Source organism: Salvelinus alpinus, chromosome 4 (genome assembly GCF_045679555.1).
Source record: "Salvelinus alpinus chromosome 4, SLU_Salpinus.1, whole genome shotgun sequence".
In the NCBI taxonomy this organism is placed as follows: domain Eukaryota; kingdom Metazoa; phylum Chordata; class Actinopteri; order Salmoniformes; family Salmonidae; genus Salvelinus; species Salvelinus alpinus.
Genome location: NC_092089.1, coordinates 69,089,310 through 69,108,618, shown reverse-complemented (window position 1 = coordinate 69,108,618; position 19,309 = coordinate 69,089,310). Strand labels below are relative to the sequence as shown.

The 19,309-nt window shown below is 45.8% G+C and overlaps 1 protein-coding gene across 1 annotated transcript; it reads left to right on the top strand.

The window, feature by feature from the left end:
* Positions 1 to 12,564: 12,564 nt before the first annotated feature.
* On the top strand, positions 12,565 to 18,770 carry LOC139574265 (neuronal PAS domain-containing protein 4A-like). The gene is made up of 8 exons (XM_071398678.1): positions 12,565 to 13,218; positions 13,702 to 13,865; positions 13,961 to 14,063; positions 14,181 to 14,490; positions 14,606 to 14,715; positions 14,818 to 14,953; positions 15,084 to 16,804; positions 16,927 to 18,770. Exons 1-8 carry the CDS (start codon positions 13,044 to 13,046, stop codon positions 16,953 to 16,955), a joined length of 2,748 nt encoding a protein of 915 aa, XP_071254779.1. The 5' UTR covers positions 12,565 to 13,043; the 3' UTR covers positions 16,956 to 18,770.
* The last annotated feature ends 539 nt before the right edge of the window (positions 18,771 to 19,309 follow it).

Genomic DNA, 19,309 nt, shown 5'->3' with positions numbered 1-19,309 from the left:
TATGGGTCAATATTCACTTAAGACTCATTAGCCTTAATATGTGGGGCATAACAAGGCGACCTGCTCTGCAGTGGCATACTTATGGAACAGCCACACCCTCTCCCCTGGGTGACTAAAGCCTTATTGCTTGGGTAGTGATTCTTCTCCAGTCCACAAAAAAAAACAGGGGAAAGCCCTAATGCCATCGTCCATCGCCTCCGCTGCTGCTCACTCTGCCCAGCCAGCCTCCACCTTGACACACACACACACACACACACACACACACACACACACACACACACACACACACACACACACACACACACACACACACACACACACACACACACACACACACACACACACACACACACACACACACACACACACACACACACACACACACACACACACACACCCCTACCCCTCCCCTCTATCCTCGCTCAATGGTTATGACTCATACGCCACGCAGTCTTACGCAATCAGGCCCAGAGTGAAGTCTGTAGCCAGTACAGCCACAAGGAGCCGAGGGTGAAGTATGTAGCCAGTACAGCCACAAGGGGGCAGTGTGACACACAGCTCTCTCTCCCAGGCTGAGACAGGAATAGTAACAACCCGAGGTGATGGAATCTGCTGGTTTTGTAACCTGACTACTGAACCTGCCTTCCCTCTCCCTATCAGTGAACTCCTATGCTTGAGAGATTCAGAGGCACTATGGATACACACACTAACATGTACAACAAATAATAACCACGTGTAGTGTACACAAGTATGTGGACACCCCTTCAAATGAGCCGATTCAGATTTTTCAGCCACACCCGTTGCTGACAGGTGTATAAAATCGAGCACACAGCCATGCAATCTCCATAGACAAACATTGGCAGTAGAATTGCCCGTGCTGAAGAGCTCAGTGATGTAGGATGCCACCTTTCCAACAAGTCAGTTTGTCAAATTTCTGCCCTGCTAGAGCTGCCCTGGTCAACTGTAAGTGCTGTTATTGTGAAGTGGAAACGTCTAGGAGCAACAACGGCTCAGCCGCAAAGTGGTATGCCACATAAGCTCACAGAACAGGACTGCCGAGTGCTGAAGCGCGAAGCCCATAAAAATTGTCTGTCCTCGGTTGCAACACTCACTACAGAGTTCCAAACTGCCTCTGGAAGCAACATCAGCACAAGAACTGTTCATCGGGAGCTTCATGAAATGGGTTTCCATGGCCGAGCAGCTGCTCACAAGCCTAAGATCACCATGCGTAATGCCAAGCGTCGGCTGGAGTGGTGTAAAGCTCGCCGCCATTGGACTCTGGACCAGTGGAAACGTGTTCTCTGGAGTGATGAATCATGCTTCACCATCTGGCAGTCCAACAGATGAATCTGGGTTTAGTAGATGCCAGGGGAATGCTACCTACCCCAATGCATAGTGCCAACTGTAAAGTTTGGTGGAGTAGGTATAACGGTCTGGGACTGGGAGCCAGGCCTAATCGCCCAACGTCAGTACCCGACCTCACTAATATTCTTGTGTCTGAATGGAAGCAAGTCCCCGCAGCAATGTTCCATCATCTAGTGGAAAGCCTTCCCAGAAGAGTGGAGGCTGTTATAGCAGCAAAGGGAAGACCAACTCCATATTAATGCCCATGATTTTGGAATGAGATGTTCGACGAGCCGGTGTCCACATACTTTTGTGGACACCGTGTACATTAACACACACCAAACATATGGCATCAGTATGTTAGCCTTAGCTGAGGGCTTAGTGGTTAGATCAGAGTTAACAACGTGATGGTGTTGCGGGATATGGAGGAGGGGGGAGTGGTGTATGTGGGAGGAGTGTGTGGGTTACAGGGGAGGAACAGAGTGGTACAAGTCCCATGGCATTTCCTGTTGGCACTGAGACACAGAAATGACCTGAGTGAAATGGGATCAGACTGTACTGTGCCCGCACAGTGGGCACGGGGAAGGATGGCACTATGTTGTGTGTTGGTGGGCGTGTACGGACATTTGTATGTGTGAGGGTGTTTGTTTGTGTATGAGTAATAAGACTGTGAGTGTGTGTGTGTGAGTGTGTATGCAGACGTGGGGAGGTGTGTTTTGGGTGACAGTAGGGAGCGGAACAGTGGGCCTCTCTTTGCCACTTCCACCCAGGTATGAGCTTATTTCCCTGGGCAAGCCTTCCACCGTGGGCGGGCCGGGTGTGGGGGTGGGAGTCAATGGGACGGTAATGGGTTGTTCCACTGAATGTGTCCCTTTCACGTCCCTTTTAAATTCTAAGTAGAAACTGTGCACCAATATTGGTATTTTGTTGCTTTGACAAAGTCATTTCTGAAGATGTGACTAAAGACACTATGGACACACACAAATATGTACAAAGATTTTATTAAGGTCAACCCTGTTACGTGAACTGAACTCTCATTTTAATAGGATGAAACTATTCCTTTTTAAATAATTTTTCTAAACAAACATTGAACATCTAATAGTCAAATCATAGTGTAAAAGCAGGTGAGCTGGTTCTACTCTTTTAGGCCATTTTCTGGGTGTTTTGTGGTGGAAAACTGAACGTGTCGAGGATAACACGTCAACCGTGTTAACCATAGATAGACAGGCTATACATGTTTTCACTATTTAAATGTTTTTGTGAATCTTGCATTCAACTGCCCCTCTCTGTTGCACACAACAAGCTTCCATCCCCCCTCTCATGAGGGGATTCAATTGTCACCCCTGTTATGGTCAATTCTGTTACTGTTTTTGGCACTATAGTCATTTTCTTTAACCTCTTGAAATAGGTAAACTTGTTTTTTATTAAGTTGAACATGGGCTCTTTATTAAAATTAGGTGAAATAAATGTTCATTTAAAAAAAATTTTTTGTTCATTTTGTGAAATAACCGTTATACAACCACTAGCGCAGAGAAAACATCTAATGGAAGATATAGGGCACTCAATCTAAGGTCATCTCCAACATGACCTGCTTCTCCTAGAACTCACATAACCTGCTCTGTACCCAGGCTAAAGACATAACCTGCTCTGTACCCAGGCTAAAGACATAACCTGCTCTGTACCCAGGCTAAAGACATAACCTGCTCTGTACCCAGGCTAAAGACATAACCTGCTCTGTACCCAGGCTAAAGACATAACCTGCTCTGTACCCAGGCTAAAGACATAACCTGCTCTGTACCCAGGCTAAAGACATAACCTGCTCTGTACCCAGGCTAAAGACATAACCTGCTCTGTACCCAGGCTAAAGACATAACCTGCTCTGTACCCAGGCTAAAGACATAACCTGCTCTGTACCCAGGCTAAAGACATAACCTGCTCTGTACCCAGGCTAAAGACATAACCTGCTCTGTACCCAGGCTAAAGACATAACCTGCTCTGTACCCAGGCTAAAGACATAACCTGCTCTGTACCCAGGCTAAAGACATAACCTGCTCTGTACCCAGGCTAAAGACATAACCTGCTCTGTACCCAGGCTAAAGACATAACCTGCTCTGTACCCAGGCTAAAGACATAACCTGCTCTGTACCCAGGCTAAAGACATAAACTCCAACTAAGCATAATTGATAAGATACCATCTTCTGTGCACAAACCCTCAAAAGCAAAATAGAACAAAGCCTTTCAGTTTAATTGGATAACGCAACTTATTTCACTCTCTTACTCTCTTTAACCACTATGGTTGTGGATATTTTTATCAATAGGCGAGGAAGGGAAGGTAATGTCATTGCCCTCAGCCCCCGCCCTGTCGTCGAAATGAGTCCATTAATAAAAATCAGGAGAGTGCTATGGAATCTGCGAGTGTCATCAATAATAGTTGCTACATATGACAACACAAACAAACAACTCTGAATGAGTAGGGGAGTGGGACAGGAAAGGATCATTCTATTTTGGGGTCTCTATGGCCTTGTATATATAGAGAGAGTACTCCTATATAGAGATACCCAAAATGATAACAATGCACAAATAGCCAACAACAATCACGAACAGTTATCTAAAAATAGTAACCAGGTAAGTAAATGTTACCAAATCAAAAGATGCTTAATGAATTTGAATCTGGATGAATTGAATGGTCATCAACTTCTTAAGTAGACGTGCCTTCATCTTTAGCCAAACCTCATTAAGGCAGGCAGCCATGAATGGATCTTTGAGGTCAAATAGAGAAACCTGCTCTAAGATAGACCGGTCGGTGAGAGGTAATTGCACTATTCGTTCGTAGAGAATTGAATTGACCTCTAGATACCACATAGCCTAGGGCTTACAAATGACATTAACAACAAGTCATCTCCCTAATTTGTAACCCATTAGCTCATCACCTTTATCCAATTAGTGATTTAATTGCTGTATATGTTAATTACACAAGGTCAGTGTAATATCCTGAACACATGTTGAATATCTCAATGAAGTTAATGGACCAATGCATCATGTGCACAGCTGTCCAGTGTAAGGGATTGGAACCAGCTCGATGGAGTAAAATACCATGGAATTACATACAGAATCTCTAAAGTTCTACAGTACACCAGTGAATTTGAGATTCATACAGTTATGTAACTAGGGACCTGTGAGTGGATGTCAGGATTTATTCCTGCACCTTTCTGCATCTCTCATGTTTTCTCGCTGGTTTGAGAAAAGGTTTTCAGAACTTTTCTCCCTTTCCCTCACAAGGTCAGACATTACATGTTGCAAATACTTCCAACCTTCATAGTGGTCTCTGAATAATAACCCATTCCATATCTACCCCACCTTCCATTTCTTTACTCCGTGCGTAAACGTGGTTACTAAGATACGACAACGTGTTGCTATGGACACGTGGGCGTATGGAGGCAAAAGGGCTCGAGCTGAAAGAATATCCCGCTATACAGGAATACATAACAGGAAACAAAAACGGTTATGAAAGCTATGTAATTGAAAGGAAGCTAAAGTGTATTTTGACGGAGTGCAAACGTACAGTTGATACCTTAACAAATCGCTGGCTTGGATATCCATATAGTCCCCCTGGCTATTTCACCATGGATTTGGAGACCCTGTTAAAAATGTCACTTAAAGGAGAATGCAACTTTTTTTTGTCATTTGCACTTTGCCTACACAAATCAGTAGTCTATCAATAGGGATGAGAGGCGCACCTCTCCAGAATGAACGAATGCCAGTCTCCCACGCACCAGCTGGACACCCCTTAGTTCTGCCAAACCATTCTGATACCCTTTGACAGTGTTGTAAATGTCCATATTGGCTGTTGTACAAACACAACACAAACATCCTTACCGTGATCAATGGGCAATTTAGTATCCACCTCTAAAGTGGTTCTTTCTCAGGTTTTATCACTTCCACCATAATATCCGTTTTAAACATAATGGCAATGATAAGCAGGTTATAGAGCGAGAAGGGTGCTGATGGATAGAATGAGTTAAAGGGTAAGTCATCATTATAACATTTACATTTACATTTAAGTCATTTAGCAGACGCTCTTATCCAGAGCGACTTACAAATTGGTGCATTCACCTTATGATATCCAGTGGAACAACCACTTTACAATAGTGCATCTAACTCTTTTAAGGGGGGGGGGGGTTAGAAGGATTACTTTATCCTATCCTAGGTATTCCTTAAAGAGGTGGGGTTTCAGGTGTCTCCGGAAGGTGGTGATTGACTCCGCTGACCTGGCGTCGTGAGGGAGTTTATTCCACCATTGGGGTGCCAGAGCAGCGAACAGTTTTGACTGGGCTGAGCGGGAACTGTACTTCCTCAGAGGTAGGGAGGCGAGCAGGCCAGAGGTGGATGAACGCAGTGCCCTTGTTTGGGTGTAGGGCCTGATCAGAGCCTGAAGGTACGGAGGTGCCGTTCCCCTCACAGCTCCGTAGGCAAGCACCATGGTCTTGTAGCGGATGCGAGCTTCAACTGGAAGCCAGTGGAGAGAGCGGAGGAGCGGGGTGACGTGAGAGAACTTGGGAAAGTTGAACACCAGACGGGCTGCGGCGTTCTGGATGAGTTGTAGGGGTTTAATGGCACAGGCAGGGAGCCCAGCCAACAGCGAGTTGCAGTAATCCAGACGGGAGATGACAAGTGCCTGGATTAGGACCTGCGCCGCTTCCTGCGTGAGGCAGGGTCGTACTCTGCGAATGTTGTAGAGCATGAACCTACAGGAACGGGTCACCGCCTTGATGTTAGTTGAGAACGACAGGGTGTTGTCCAGGATCACGCCAAGGTTCTTAGCACTCTGGGAGGAGGACACAATGGAGTTGTCAACCGTGATGGCGAGATCATGGAACGGGCAGTCCTTCCCCGGGAGGAAGAGCAGCTCCGTCTTGCCGAGGTTCAGCTTGAGGTGGTGATCCGTCATCCACACTGATATGTCTGCCAGACATGCAGAGATGCGATTCACCACCTGGTTATCAGAGGGGGGAAAGGAGAAGATTAATTGTGTGTCGTCTGCATAGCAATGATAGGAGAGACCATGTGAGGATATGACAGAGCCAAGTGACTTGGTGTATAGCGAGAATAGGAGAGGGCCTAGAACAGAGCCCTGGGGGACACCAGTGGTGAGAGCACGTGGTGCGGAGACAGATTCTCGCCACGCCACCTGGTAGGAGCGACCTGTCAGGTAGGACGCAATCCAAGCGTGGGCCGCGCCGGAGATGCCCAGCTCGGAGAGGGTGGAGAGGAGGATCTGATGGTTCACAGTATCAAAGGCAGCCGATAGGTCTAGAAGGATGAGAGCAGAGGAGAGAGAGTTAGCTTTAGCAGTGCGGAGCGCCTCCGTGACACAGAGAAGAGCAGTCTCAGTTGAATGACTAGTCTTGAAACCTGACTGATTTGGATCATGATATAAGATGCCTATATGCAACGTTAAGCTTATAGGAGAGTATGTGGGCACTGTGTTTTTGTCAACAGGGAGGAGAGCGGGGGTGAAGAGGAGGGGGATGACAAGTAATTGACTCAGTCCATTCATGCATCTGGTCAGGGCAACTTCAATGAACCAGGGAGAAAGAGAAAGAGAGAGAGAGAGGGGAATAAGCGTCAACCTGCTAAAAATACAGAATATTATGTGTGAATGAATAAGTGTCTGATTGAACTGGACAAATAGAAAGGTGGTAATCACTGCACCTCAAGTAAAATTATGACAAATTCAAAAAGAATCTGGTCAATGAACCAAAAGGAGGAGATGTGCTTGGAGAGAGGCTCAGTGGAAGAAATCGAACCTAAATAAATAAAGGTATAGATGGGATCTTCATTCTAAAGCCAAAATGAAGGGCACTTTAGTATCTCTCTTCCTTCCTCACTCTCTCTTTTCCCCTGTCTGTACTGTGCCTCTCTGACTACACACTCTCACTCTTCCATTAACAATTCTGCAACATTTCGACAACACCAACACCATTTTCGCTGATTCTCATTGTTGATTATATGTCTTTGCCTGGCTTGTTTATATTTACAGGGAATGGAAGACAAAACATTCAGGAATTGTTCATTGGTTTCCCCTTTTTGTCCCTCTCCTCCCAACTCTCTCACTATTTAGTGAACATCAGATTTCTTGTCAATAAGCAAATACACAATCATCTCTGGTCCACTGCATGTCTGCCCATTCCTAACCTTTTGTCCAAAATAAGTGCAAGATAGAGAGAAAGACTGACAGAGGGTGAATGAAAAAAACAACTGCTGCTAGGAGGTCTCTGATGATGTCACACATCTACATCACATCACCATAGCAACCCAGCATCAGCACCAACTTACTAAAAAAGGAGAGACAGAGAGGATGAGAATGTCTGTGGCATAGAAATATAATTATTTTATTTCTATGGACTTTGGTGGTATGTAACAGTGTGATGGTTTTACATAATATATACATATGCACTTCATATTACATATTATAATACAATGTGGATTGCACAAATTCAATTAAATCACAACGCAGGTGAACATTTTCGCTCATTTATGTCAGTGCTCATCCCAATGCTAACAATCATATTGATGGTCTTTATAGAATATAATAATGTTGACAAATCATTCTGATACCCATTTTTACCATGAAATGTATCCAGAAAGTCTTATTTATAAGACACTTTGTGATGGTGGAAGAAGAAAGAATGGAAAATAACTCTCTATCTTTTCATTCAAACTATATCATCGGAACTATTGACCTCATGATTCCCTGTGGGTTCAGATAGCTTAAAGACCATGAGGGGAGGGTGTAGAGAGAATGAGCTTGACACCCCCAGCACTAGGAGACTGCTCCCGCTCTTCTGAGACCAAACTTCTAAAAATAAACTGAGTACTAGAAAAAAGAAAAAAGTACAAGGCTACAGGCTCTGGAAGCATCATCATCAACAGAGGAAGAGAGGGGGGCTGAGGGAGGATGGGGGATTGGAAGCAGAGAGTGGGTGTGCGTGGGCGTTTGTTCGCTTCATTTCTACTGGTTGGTACTGTTTATGAATCTGGCTGCATTTACACCAGACAAACATGCAGAAGTTGTGTGAAACAACTATACATGCATGCTATACATGTGAAAGCATGCACTGCACTATAAAAGCTTATGGTGTCACACATCCTATTAACCACACCACACACACTCTGGCTACCATGCATGTCTCAGACTGTCCAGCCATCTCGCTGTCTTCTGTCCTATTAGACTACGTCAATATTCCAACTCATCATACCTGATTTTAACTGTTGTAGCACTAAACCTCTCTGTACGTCCCACAGTCTCTTTAATCCACACTCCTTCCTTCCTTCCTTCCTTCCTTCCTCCCTGTCTTCTCTCGCTCGCGCTTCGACGCAGGAGTGGGAGGTGTTGCTAGGCGACAGATTAGCTCCTTTCTTTCAAGAAGCGGAGCGCAGAACTTGATTCTCTGGGTGTAAAAATAAACACCAGTGAAAAGAAAGAGTCTTAAGGAAAAGGACAAGTAGCCTTCACCTCTGCTATTAGAGGCGCACATTGTCTTTCCCCATACAGTTATTTGCTGTGATCCTCTGGAGCTCAGTTGGTAGAGCATGGCTATTGAAATGCCAGAGTAGTGGGTTCGCATCCCGGGACAACTCATACGTAAAATGTGTACACGCATGACTGTAAGTGGCCTTGGATATAAGCGTCTGGTAAATTACTTTCCTCAAAACTCACCTTTCCCAGAGAAGGTGAGACATAATGCACTTACAGTCATGGAATAAAAATAACTCTCTATAGATATCGTTATTTCAGTAACAATAATCTATGCCAGTAAGAGTAATTTGTTATCTAACAGTTCTTACCAAAACACAACATTTCTCATTCATGGTAAGATTTTTTGTTTTTAAATACTTGGTTAAACAATAATTCTGAGAAGACAGGTGAACTACAAATGATTTCCTTAGGTCAGATGACCAGAGAGATTGTAGTACATAAGGTTTGCTTTCTATCCCATAATCAACACATTCTCCCTATTATATTTACACTGTGGAAACTGCAGAGAGACACACCTGTTGCCATGGGTGATGCCGAACCATTTGGCCCTTTATGGACATTAAACATGTCAGTGTATGACTGCAGTTCATGTAACCAACATGTAGGCTACAACTTGTTCTTTATCTACAAGTTATGTGTTTGTTATGCAGCTGTGCATTATGTATGTGTTAGTTTATCAATATGGAGGCATCACTGTCTATCATTGAGCCATGATACGGCTGAATGGAAGTAATCTCAAAGAGACAGGCCAGTCATCCCTGTGACCCTCTTTCCCTCTCACAACCGCCTGGCCACAGCCATGTTCCCATCAAAAATTGTAAAGATATCCCACTCAGGCTGTTTACCAATGAAAAAAATTGTCATAGTTCCGGTCTGCTTAAGGGGTGGCTCTCCCATGGGCACCAATGCGTTAGCAGCTGGGTCTGGTCTGTGTAGTTCATTGACTGTTTGAACCAGAAGAAAGAAGCAAGTGAGGTGTCTCGCTTCCTCTTCCATCTCTGGTTCACGTCTCCCACCCACCAGTGATACCTACACAGGCCCATCTCATAATGGCTTCCATTATCATGACAAGAACAGTAATGGAAATGAAGGCCATTTGTCTGGGCCACTGCTGAGCTAACACAGTGTGTGGGACACTTTAAGTGCTTCTGAGACTGCCTGGCAGAAAAAAACAACTTTGAGTGTAGACCTATGTGTAATTTTACACTGAGAGTACATGCATAGAGATGCCTACTATTTTGGGTGAAATATGGGATAGAAATAGCTATTAAATGTATTTTGAATAATTGTGATTCAAAAATGACTTCCTAAGATCTAACATTGGAGTAAAAATCCATAGAAACCTACCAACAACCAACAGACCAGAGCATAGATTCCTCAAACATTTCTGGATGCGAGACACCTACCAGCCTAGTAACTTACATGGGAGAAAAATACCTTTTCACTCTACCCAGTGCTGAACGTAGTGGTTGTAGTTATCTTCATTCAGAGAACTGTCTGTGATTTTATCCACAATACAACATCACAGGTCAACAGTCTGATAGGGGAAAGCAAGGTATGAATAGAGAGGAAGGTATGAATAAAGAGGACCAATAATGTAATGCAGATCCATTGGATCGTACATATGCCTTGCAGAAAGCAACATCTGATGAACTTCATCGCTCTATCTGAACATTGCTGTTTAGGAATACATAAATGATCGTGTTTTTTATGTTTAGGCACAATAAACGCTCATAGAGAGCGGTGAATCTCTACGGAGGGCTGAAAAAGCTATGTCGCTGTCCATGGTGCTGAAATCTATTGCGGTCGCTCTAAAGTATTTGCAGGGAGAGGTAAGGATGTAATGGCATATTTTAGCCACAGACAAACGTATATATGTCAATCCAATTGTGGGAAGCTGTTTATACTATTTTGTCACAACATGTTATGCATTGTTACTGCACCTTTCCAAATGGACCACATTAATGGTCCGTGAAATCGTGAAAGTTTGTGGACATGCAACATGTTAGACGCGTGACACCTATGACTCGTAAATATATGTCTATTTTGAGCCTCAAACAAAAACATCTGTCTAAAAATAGGGAGAAATGTTATAAAAATAGGGACGATTGGAGATGTAAGCGGGGGTGCGCCACTGGGTGCATATGTCAGTCACCGGTGAGAGCTATTTATAGAAACGACGAGATTCATCTCTGCACTCAAGCACTGTTTGCAACAGGTGTGCTTGTGTATGTGTGTGTGTGCGTGTCTACTCTTCGAGCATCCTATAAAATATATTTAAGACTACAAAACAGATTGTATGCTTCAAGTGTTACATAGACTATTTGCTCAACTTTAACACGTGGTAAGAACACCATGGCAAAAAAATGTACAACATACCTTCATACAGTTCCTTTCAAATAATTTCAGAAAACATCACATTTCATCTCAAATTGAGCTTTCACAATTTACTGGATCTGACTGTCGTCTGTCACAGATTTTTACACGTAGATAAGAATACCTGCTGCACATCCCCAAGCCTTCCAAGACTATGATTTAGGCGACGTTTTGCATGATAGTTTCATTGCAGAGGATGTATTTTGGGCAATATCAAACTCTGGTCTTATCTGTTCAAACTAAAAGGCCCATAGAGAACGGGTTAGATTCTGATCACCTTGTTGCGATATGCATCTTATCAAAGCCAATAAACTCTGCAAAATACAAACATGGTACTTATAAATAAGATAAAACTGTAACCTGTGAAAATGTTTATTTCACAAATAAATCCCCGTTTGGATGCAATTCACCCATAGCCTAAGGTTTTCAACAGGAAGACCCACAACCAGACATGTTTCGATGCATAGACTAGACATAGCTCAGCATCACCCTTAGCTACACATTCCGCTCAAATTGCCTTATAAGGAAGGATGTTGCAGTTTATGTAAGATATAGACTATACAGCGCGATTCGCCTATGTCTCTCCTACAGTATGCTCTTTAGGATTACCGCCCCTCCTCTGTCTTTGCGCGTTAGCCCTGGAGGCACTGCGCTGCCTGACAACTGAATTACAGTCAGAATGGTGGATTCCATTCATAAAAAGCGATTGAATTTGGTGCTGTAACTCTGCCCCGCATTTCTCCCTCAAGCAGACTTCCACCCATGCCAGACTATCTTTTCGCTGGAGCATATTTAATGGATAACGTTGGCATGCATCTGTGTTACCCTAGAGATCGACGGTGGAAGGTTTTACGAAATGCATCGCATCTTTCATAATCTCATAATTACATAAACATATTATGAGCAAGTTTGGCTAGGCACAGATGCATTTGCATCATGTAGGCTACTGATAACCAAACCTACACTATATTAGGAATTATTAATTTTCAGAGAGGATAAATTGTTCCTCGGGTGCCAGACATAGAAACACACAGTCTCTTTCGTATGCATCTCGGTTTCACCCCCCTCCCCCTCCAGTACACGGTGGTCCGGTGACTCCGTCTACGATTTACGCTTGTCTCCGCCCATCCCTCGGTTTTGTCCAAATCGGGCTTTTTGCGTCGCCGGAGCTCCCGAAATCAAACCAACGTCATCACTTGGTAGAGGGAAGGGCTGACGTCAGAAAATAGTTACCAAAAGGAGAGGGCATGAGCGGGAGGGGGAGCGGCAGAAGTAGAGAATTTCACCATTGCTAACATTGAATCCCCCTCGTCCACCCTTCCCTCTAGCCCCCCTTCTCCCTACTACGTCGGTGTTGGCGCGTTGGGAGCCCCCCTTCATCACCGGAATCCCGGCCTATATAACTTACTCGAGAGCAGAGTCCCTCCACCAGATTTACGGGATCCGGACATCTGGGCGAGAGACGGCTACTACAGCCGCCGAATCACTCACACTCTGAACGGGGGGAGATACATTCAACGGCTAGCCAGCAACCTTGCTGGACGCTGTGGCGGAACCGAAGAGGAAAAAATAACTGATAGGAGAAGGTCTGAAGCCTTACTCTGGAACGAGCTGAGATGAAAGTCCAATAGTACTACGACAAGTTTATTACTACTAGCCTATCTCTGACACCTCATCTTGAGGGAAAGATACCCAGACCTCATCTGACGCCACGGTCAATACTATTCCGTTGAATTACAATTTCAATTGCAGGGAACTTAGACAATCACTATAACAGGCTACAATGTATCGATCAACGAAAGGAGCGTCAAAGGCTCGGAGGGACCAAATCAACGCGGAGATTCGGAACCTGAAGGACTTGCTTCCTATCTCCGATGCGGACAAGGCACGACTCTCATACCTACATATCATGTCCCTTGCCAGCATGTACACCAGGAAATCGGTCTTCTTCTCTCAAGGTAAGCCCCGATTTAGTTTATAATCGACAAGTTCAAACTCAGTGTATAATCCATAGCCTACCTATACATAGCAACAAACATTTGTGAATGAAACATCTACTGACAGACTGTTGCTTCAATCTGTCTGAGCTAGTGGCATGCTACCGTGAGCTTTATGTGTTGAATCAACAGGTGCCATATGTCTTGTCGAAAGAAACAGTTGATGAACTTTATGTCTACATGTGAATTATGTTATTTAGGAATACATATAATGGAACATTATTGTGTTTGGTTTGAAGTTCTGGGGTGAAAAACGCTTTTGGAGTCGTGTGTCTCTATCCAGTTCTGAAACGCTTCTATCGCTATCCATGGTACTGAAATCTAATGCGGTTGTTCTATAGCTATTGCAGGGAGCAGAACCGTTGCACTGGTGCTATGATGACACCCATTAGCTAGACAGAAACATTAATACATTTTTTTTTTTTTATAATCTTTTGTTTTTAGAATCGGGATCTGCTGGCAGTCTCGAGGAAAGCGCGAGGTTCATGTCTTTCGACGAGCTGTCAGAGCTGGTGCAGGAGCTACCTGGGTTTCTGCTCCTGTTGACCGGGGAAGGCAAGCTGCTCTACCTGTCAGACAGCGTCTCCGAGCACCTCGGCCACTCCATGGTGGGTCCACGGGAGACCATATCATGTCTAAATATTAAGCTCATAAGTTAATAAAAATGTAATGACAATATGCTTAATATGAACTCATTTTCCAGGTGGATTTGGTTGCCCAGGGTGACAGTGTGTATGATATCATTGACCCTACTGACCACTTCATCATGAGGACCAACCTGGCCCCTCCTACGTCACCTGACACAGGTAAGACACGCCTCCATATTTCCAGTGGTGCAGAACAGCGTTACCAATGGCTTGCATTTATTTCCCTCAGATCATTGTCGATATTCACAATCCCTCCTTGCCTCTTCTTTCCCTCAGATCGTCTATTCCGTTGTCGTTTCAACACTTCCAAGTCAGTGCGCAGGCAGAGTGCTGGGAACAAGCTGGTTCTGATCCGGGCGCGCTGCCTGTCCCCTCCATCCTCCTCTACCACCCCTAGCTCCTACTGGACATCCAACACCGTCTGGATGTGCTTCTGTTCCCCTCTGGAGGCCGTCCCCACCCGCTCTGGCCCTGGGGGGGACCAAGTTCCTGCTCTTATCCCTCCTGCTGTTGAGAACAACTTCTTCCTAGCCTCGTTCGTGTCTCAACACAGCCGAGACATGAGGCTCCAGAATGCACAGGACAGGTGAGGTCACACCCACTAACAAGGCAGTGCCAACTGTTCCATTAGATATTCTGAGTAATAATATAGTTCTGAAATAGCATCAACTTACCATGTCTTCTCTCCATCTTCCCTGCAGTGTCAGTGTTTACCTAGGCCTTGATGTGTCAGCCCTGAGGTCTCGCTCCTGGTACAGCCTCCTCCACCCACAGGACCTGTCACATGCCTCTGCTCAGCACTGCAGCCTGTGTAAGTACCAATTCAGTGATACCACACAACCACCACACAATTACACTGTATCCACTTACACCCGATGTCTGATGTTGTTGTTCCCTCTTTGTTCCCCCACAGTGAGAGAAGGAGGAGAAGGTAGATCTGAGATGGTGGTACGGGTGGAGTCTGCAGACCAGTCCTGGGTCTGGCTTTACATGGTACTGCAGCTGGAGGCAGGAGACAGCCCCATCAGCAGCAACAACTACATACTTAGGTACTAGCTCTACCCTATGACAGATCATCATAACACATCGCCAACAGATATAAAGGAGATGACTGATTGCAATAAGCAGAAGGGAATCTTACTAACCATTTCCGTCTCTCACTTTCTGTTTCTCTCTCAGTGAGGCGGAGGCGTGGTCAGTGAGACAGCAGCTGAGCACAGAGCAGACCCAGCTGACCCTGGTACTGAGTACCAGTACCTCCCGCCAGGACAGCTTGAGCCTGTCCAGCCCAGACCAAGTCTTCACCCCCAGCAGCAGTGGCCTCTCAGCCCAGTCCTTTGACTTCAGCATGACTGTGTCGAGTGTGGGCTCCTCCGATGAGACAGGGGGCGCCACCACTGAACCCATGCAAGTGGAGGGCGACCCTCGCTCCAGTATTTCCTCTATTGAGGAGGAGAGCTTCTTCCAGCAGCAGCAGATGCCTGCCCCTGTCCAAAGCCCATCCGCTGCCTCCTCCCCCACCCCGGTTACCGTTGCCACGGTAGCAGACCTGGACTTCCTCACTCAGAACATTCTCCTGCCCCCCTCCTTCCAGCTCGAACCTCCGCTGCCTGCCCTTCCCCTGCCCCTCCCCCCAACGCCCACCTCCCAGGAGCAGCAGACCAAAGAGTTTGTGTGCACGCCCCCCTACACACCCCAGCTGGGTGGTGGCAGCTTCCTGTTCGGCGAGCCCCTCTTTAGCTTCGACCCCACTGGCACCACCACACCCCCTCCCTCCACCACCACAGCTACAGCCACCACCTCCATTGCCACCTCCCTCTCCCCCTCTGCCCCACCCGCCCCACCCACCACAGCCTCCAGTCCTGCTCCCCCCTCCTCCCTGTGCCTCACTGGCCCCTCCACCAACCTGTTTTTCCCTGCTGATCCCTGCAGTGGCTCTCTCTATGAGAAGCTACCCCCCACCCCTGACAGCCCTGGGGATGGGGACTGCACAGTGATGACCTTGCCTGAGGTTCGGGGACCCCTGTATGTAGATGTCCCTTTAGGGCCCCTTCACTACCCCCTTGAGGGCCTCCTCACCCCAGAGGCATCCCCCGGTAAACAGCCCTGTCTCTCTTTCTTCTCCCTGGAGAGAGAGAGGGAGAAGGAGAGAGCAGAGATCTCCCTCTTAGCTCAGCATATCAGCTCCTTAGCAGAGGGTTTCTACCTGGATCCTCTCTTATCCAAGCTATCCCCTCCTTCCATGTCCCCCTCCTCCTCCCCTCCCTCCCCCTCCCTCTCCCCATCCCTAGACACCGCTGGTGTTGACTCTAGCCACATGCTGGGAGAGTTTTACCCTGTTAAAGCGTGGAGAGGCCTGGACTTCCCCATATTCCATGATGATGAATCTCTGTTTGAAGAGAGCATCTTAGAAGCCCTTCTCCAGGACTTCTCCACCCCTCCCCCACTCTCCCCCTCCCTTCCCCCGCCCTCTCCCCCCAACCCAGTGTGCTGGCACTCACCCTCCCACTTTGAGGGGGTCAGCCACTTCTGTAGCGTCCAATCGGCGCACTGTAACCCCACGGCCGGGTCCGGGGCGACGTTGGCCGGCGAGTCCGGGGCGATGGCAGAAGTGGAGGGGCTGGCGGAGGAGCCTATGGAGATTGAGGTGGCGTCATCACCTCTGTCCTCCTGCTCCTCCATCCCAGCATCCCCTCCCCTGCGACTCACTGCCTCCCCCACCTCCTTCACGCCCGTCGACCCCTCTACACCCGCCGTGCCTTGCGCTCAGTCCCTCCTGGAGGAGCTGGCCGCCCTGGAACCCATGTTTGGGGCAGGTGCCTCGATCGCCCCCGGCTTGGGTCAACAACCTGAGTTGTATCAACTCCAGTGTCACCAGCCGCCACAGTGCTTCCACAAAGGTGAGAATCATCCAGTTCACTTGTTCTACCGTCTTTCTCTGTTTGAGAAATGAATTAAGATGTTTTAAACCTGAACATACCAGACTAATGTCCCCTTCCTCTTTGTCTCTTGTGTTTTTCAGATGGGAGTGGAAGTGTTCCCCCGTTCTAAATAAGTCTGTGACTTACTTCATTAAGTATGGCATATTGTCATATTTCGTGGAGCTATTTTACTGAAAAGTAAAAATTATTTAAGTGTATAAATATATACATAATGTATACTACTAAAGGACTTGAACTCCTACATGTCTACTGAGAACAAAGATTGACTTCATATTTTTGTTCATTTATTCATTCCTGTATTTCTATTTCAACAAATGGTGCAACATTTACATAATGGTGCAACATTTACATAATGGTGCAATACATACATAATGGTGCAACATTTACCAACCGAATGGACCCACAACTGACTGAGTTTTGGGTCCATTTGGTGCCTCTCAGCTTTTCTGTAACATGAGCTTCAGATTTGATCAGACAGAGACGTAAACAAAACCGCTGACCTTGTAAAGCGCCGTTTAACTTCCAGACGCGCATTTGTATTCACTCGTAGTGAAAAACCTGTTGTGAACAAAAAAAAGAACACATTCCTTGACATTTCAATAGGGAAATGACTTAACAGCATTATTGCTTGTAATGCAGCAACGCAAACCCAAATCACAAATGTGGTGAAAGTCTGTTTACAAAATCTCTACTGACCTGGTATAACCGCTGACAGTAGCTGACAAAAGGGGATCCGATTTCCTCTCTCACATCTTCAATATTTCGTTTCCACAGAGAGACACATAGTTCTACTCTGACCTTCTGGTACTCCTCTCTTGTCATAGCCTCGAAGGCCATGTCAAAATGTACAAATACCGTAGTCAAACTAAGCTAATACTTCTGGCACTTTGAGCTTTGAGTTTGCGGCTGCACATTTTAAAACATTTGACTTCATGTTATTTCTCCATTACAAACTTGTGTATCAATGTGATGTGCAAAGAAAATACAATACAAAACATATGAAGATCTTGGAATGTCCACAAGCAGGAACGCATGACGAAGGTTTCCGGTATTTACTAGGTGTTGCCAAATGGAAATCGTCTGGAAGTTACTAAACAACTGTGTGTGGTTCTGTTGTGTACAGGACCAGCACATTATACAATAGACTCTGAATGTGGGTTCTTTAGGTCACCGTTCTCTTGGGCTTGAAGGGTAGCTATGCTGGATTTCCTTGCGGCATTAATATGTGCAATGCTGGCAGTTTATAGCGGCTCCTGTGTGCCTGGCACGGCCATGGCCTGCTGAACTCTGAACTCTTAACGGAACTCCTTCTTCATGTCCATTAACCAATGGACAGTCACATCATAGCTCGAATGGAGTTACGGTGTAGTGAGACACAACACGACTACGTGAATGACAATGTGATTCTTCTTTTTTGAGAGGGGTTGGAAGAAAAAAAAATGGAAGTTTTGTTTTAAAAAATGACCTGAAAATAGTGTGATGGGGTGCTTTTTCTATTCAGTTCCGCCCAAGCGACACGGGTTGAGAATGGTACTATTCCCATGGTGTCGACATGCTAACGTAGAGTTGTCTACGGTCAAGTAAAGGATTGATTCCTACGTTCTAGCTATTAAATGCTAAGTTGAACATATGTGTAGGTATATTATTGTGTGTGTTATATTGAAAACAATTACTGATGTTCAATGCATAAAGCATTATGTCTGTGGATATATGCACATGCCGTTTTTTTGAAGGGTTGTACACATTTGTACATTTGTATGAATACATCAGTCTGTACATAGACATTTCTATTGTTTAAGAGGTTCTATATACACATGATGATATATTGAAGAATGGACATTGTGGATCAGTGTTCTTTTGTGTTGCTGATAAGTGTATTTGGTTGTCAAACAAATGCATTTATATTAAAGTGCACTTAAAGCGGTTGGATCTCTGTCGTCACTGTCAGTCCTCCTCATCCTCCTACCTACAATCATCATCCCTCCTTCCTCTCTCCTCGTTTCTTCCCCTGGAGCGAGCTCCGCTCAGCAACAGCACTGACGCACACACACGAGACAGTGTCTCATACCATCTGACTCAGACTGACGCACACGCTCCACACCGAGGCTCTCACTCACACATGGCCTCCCACTTAAGCAGGCGTGCTTGCGCTGACGTTGAGACACCCACACAATAGGACCTCCCCCCCTTTACAAATAGCAGCTGCCCACACTCACTCAATGTACCTGCTACACTGACAGCGCGCTGTGATGGTTTCAGACTCCATATATAGGCATTCCTGTCAGAGCTCTGAGTCAAGCAGCCCCCCCTTTCCTCAGCCTCCAATTCAGATGGGAGCGAGCGAGCGAGCGTGATGGACAGTTATGCAGAAATAATGCTTCAGAACCTAATTATACAGCAGGTGGATAAATCATGTACTATCAATCACTGACTAGCACCCAGTGCAAGTTCTGTGCTCTTCAC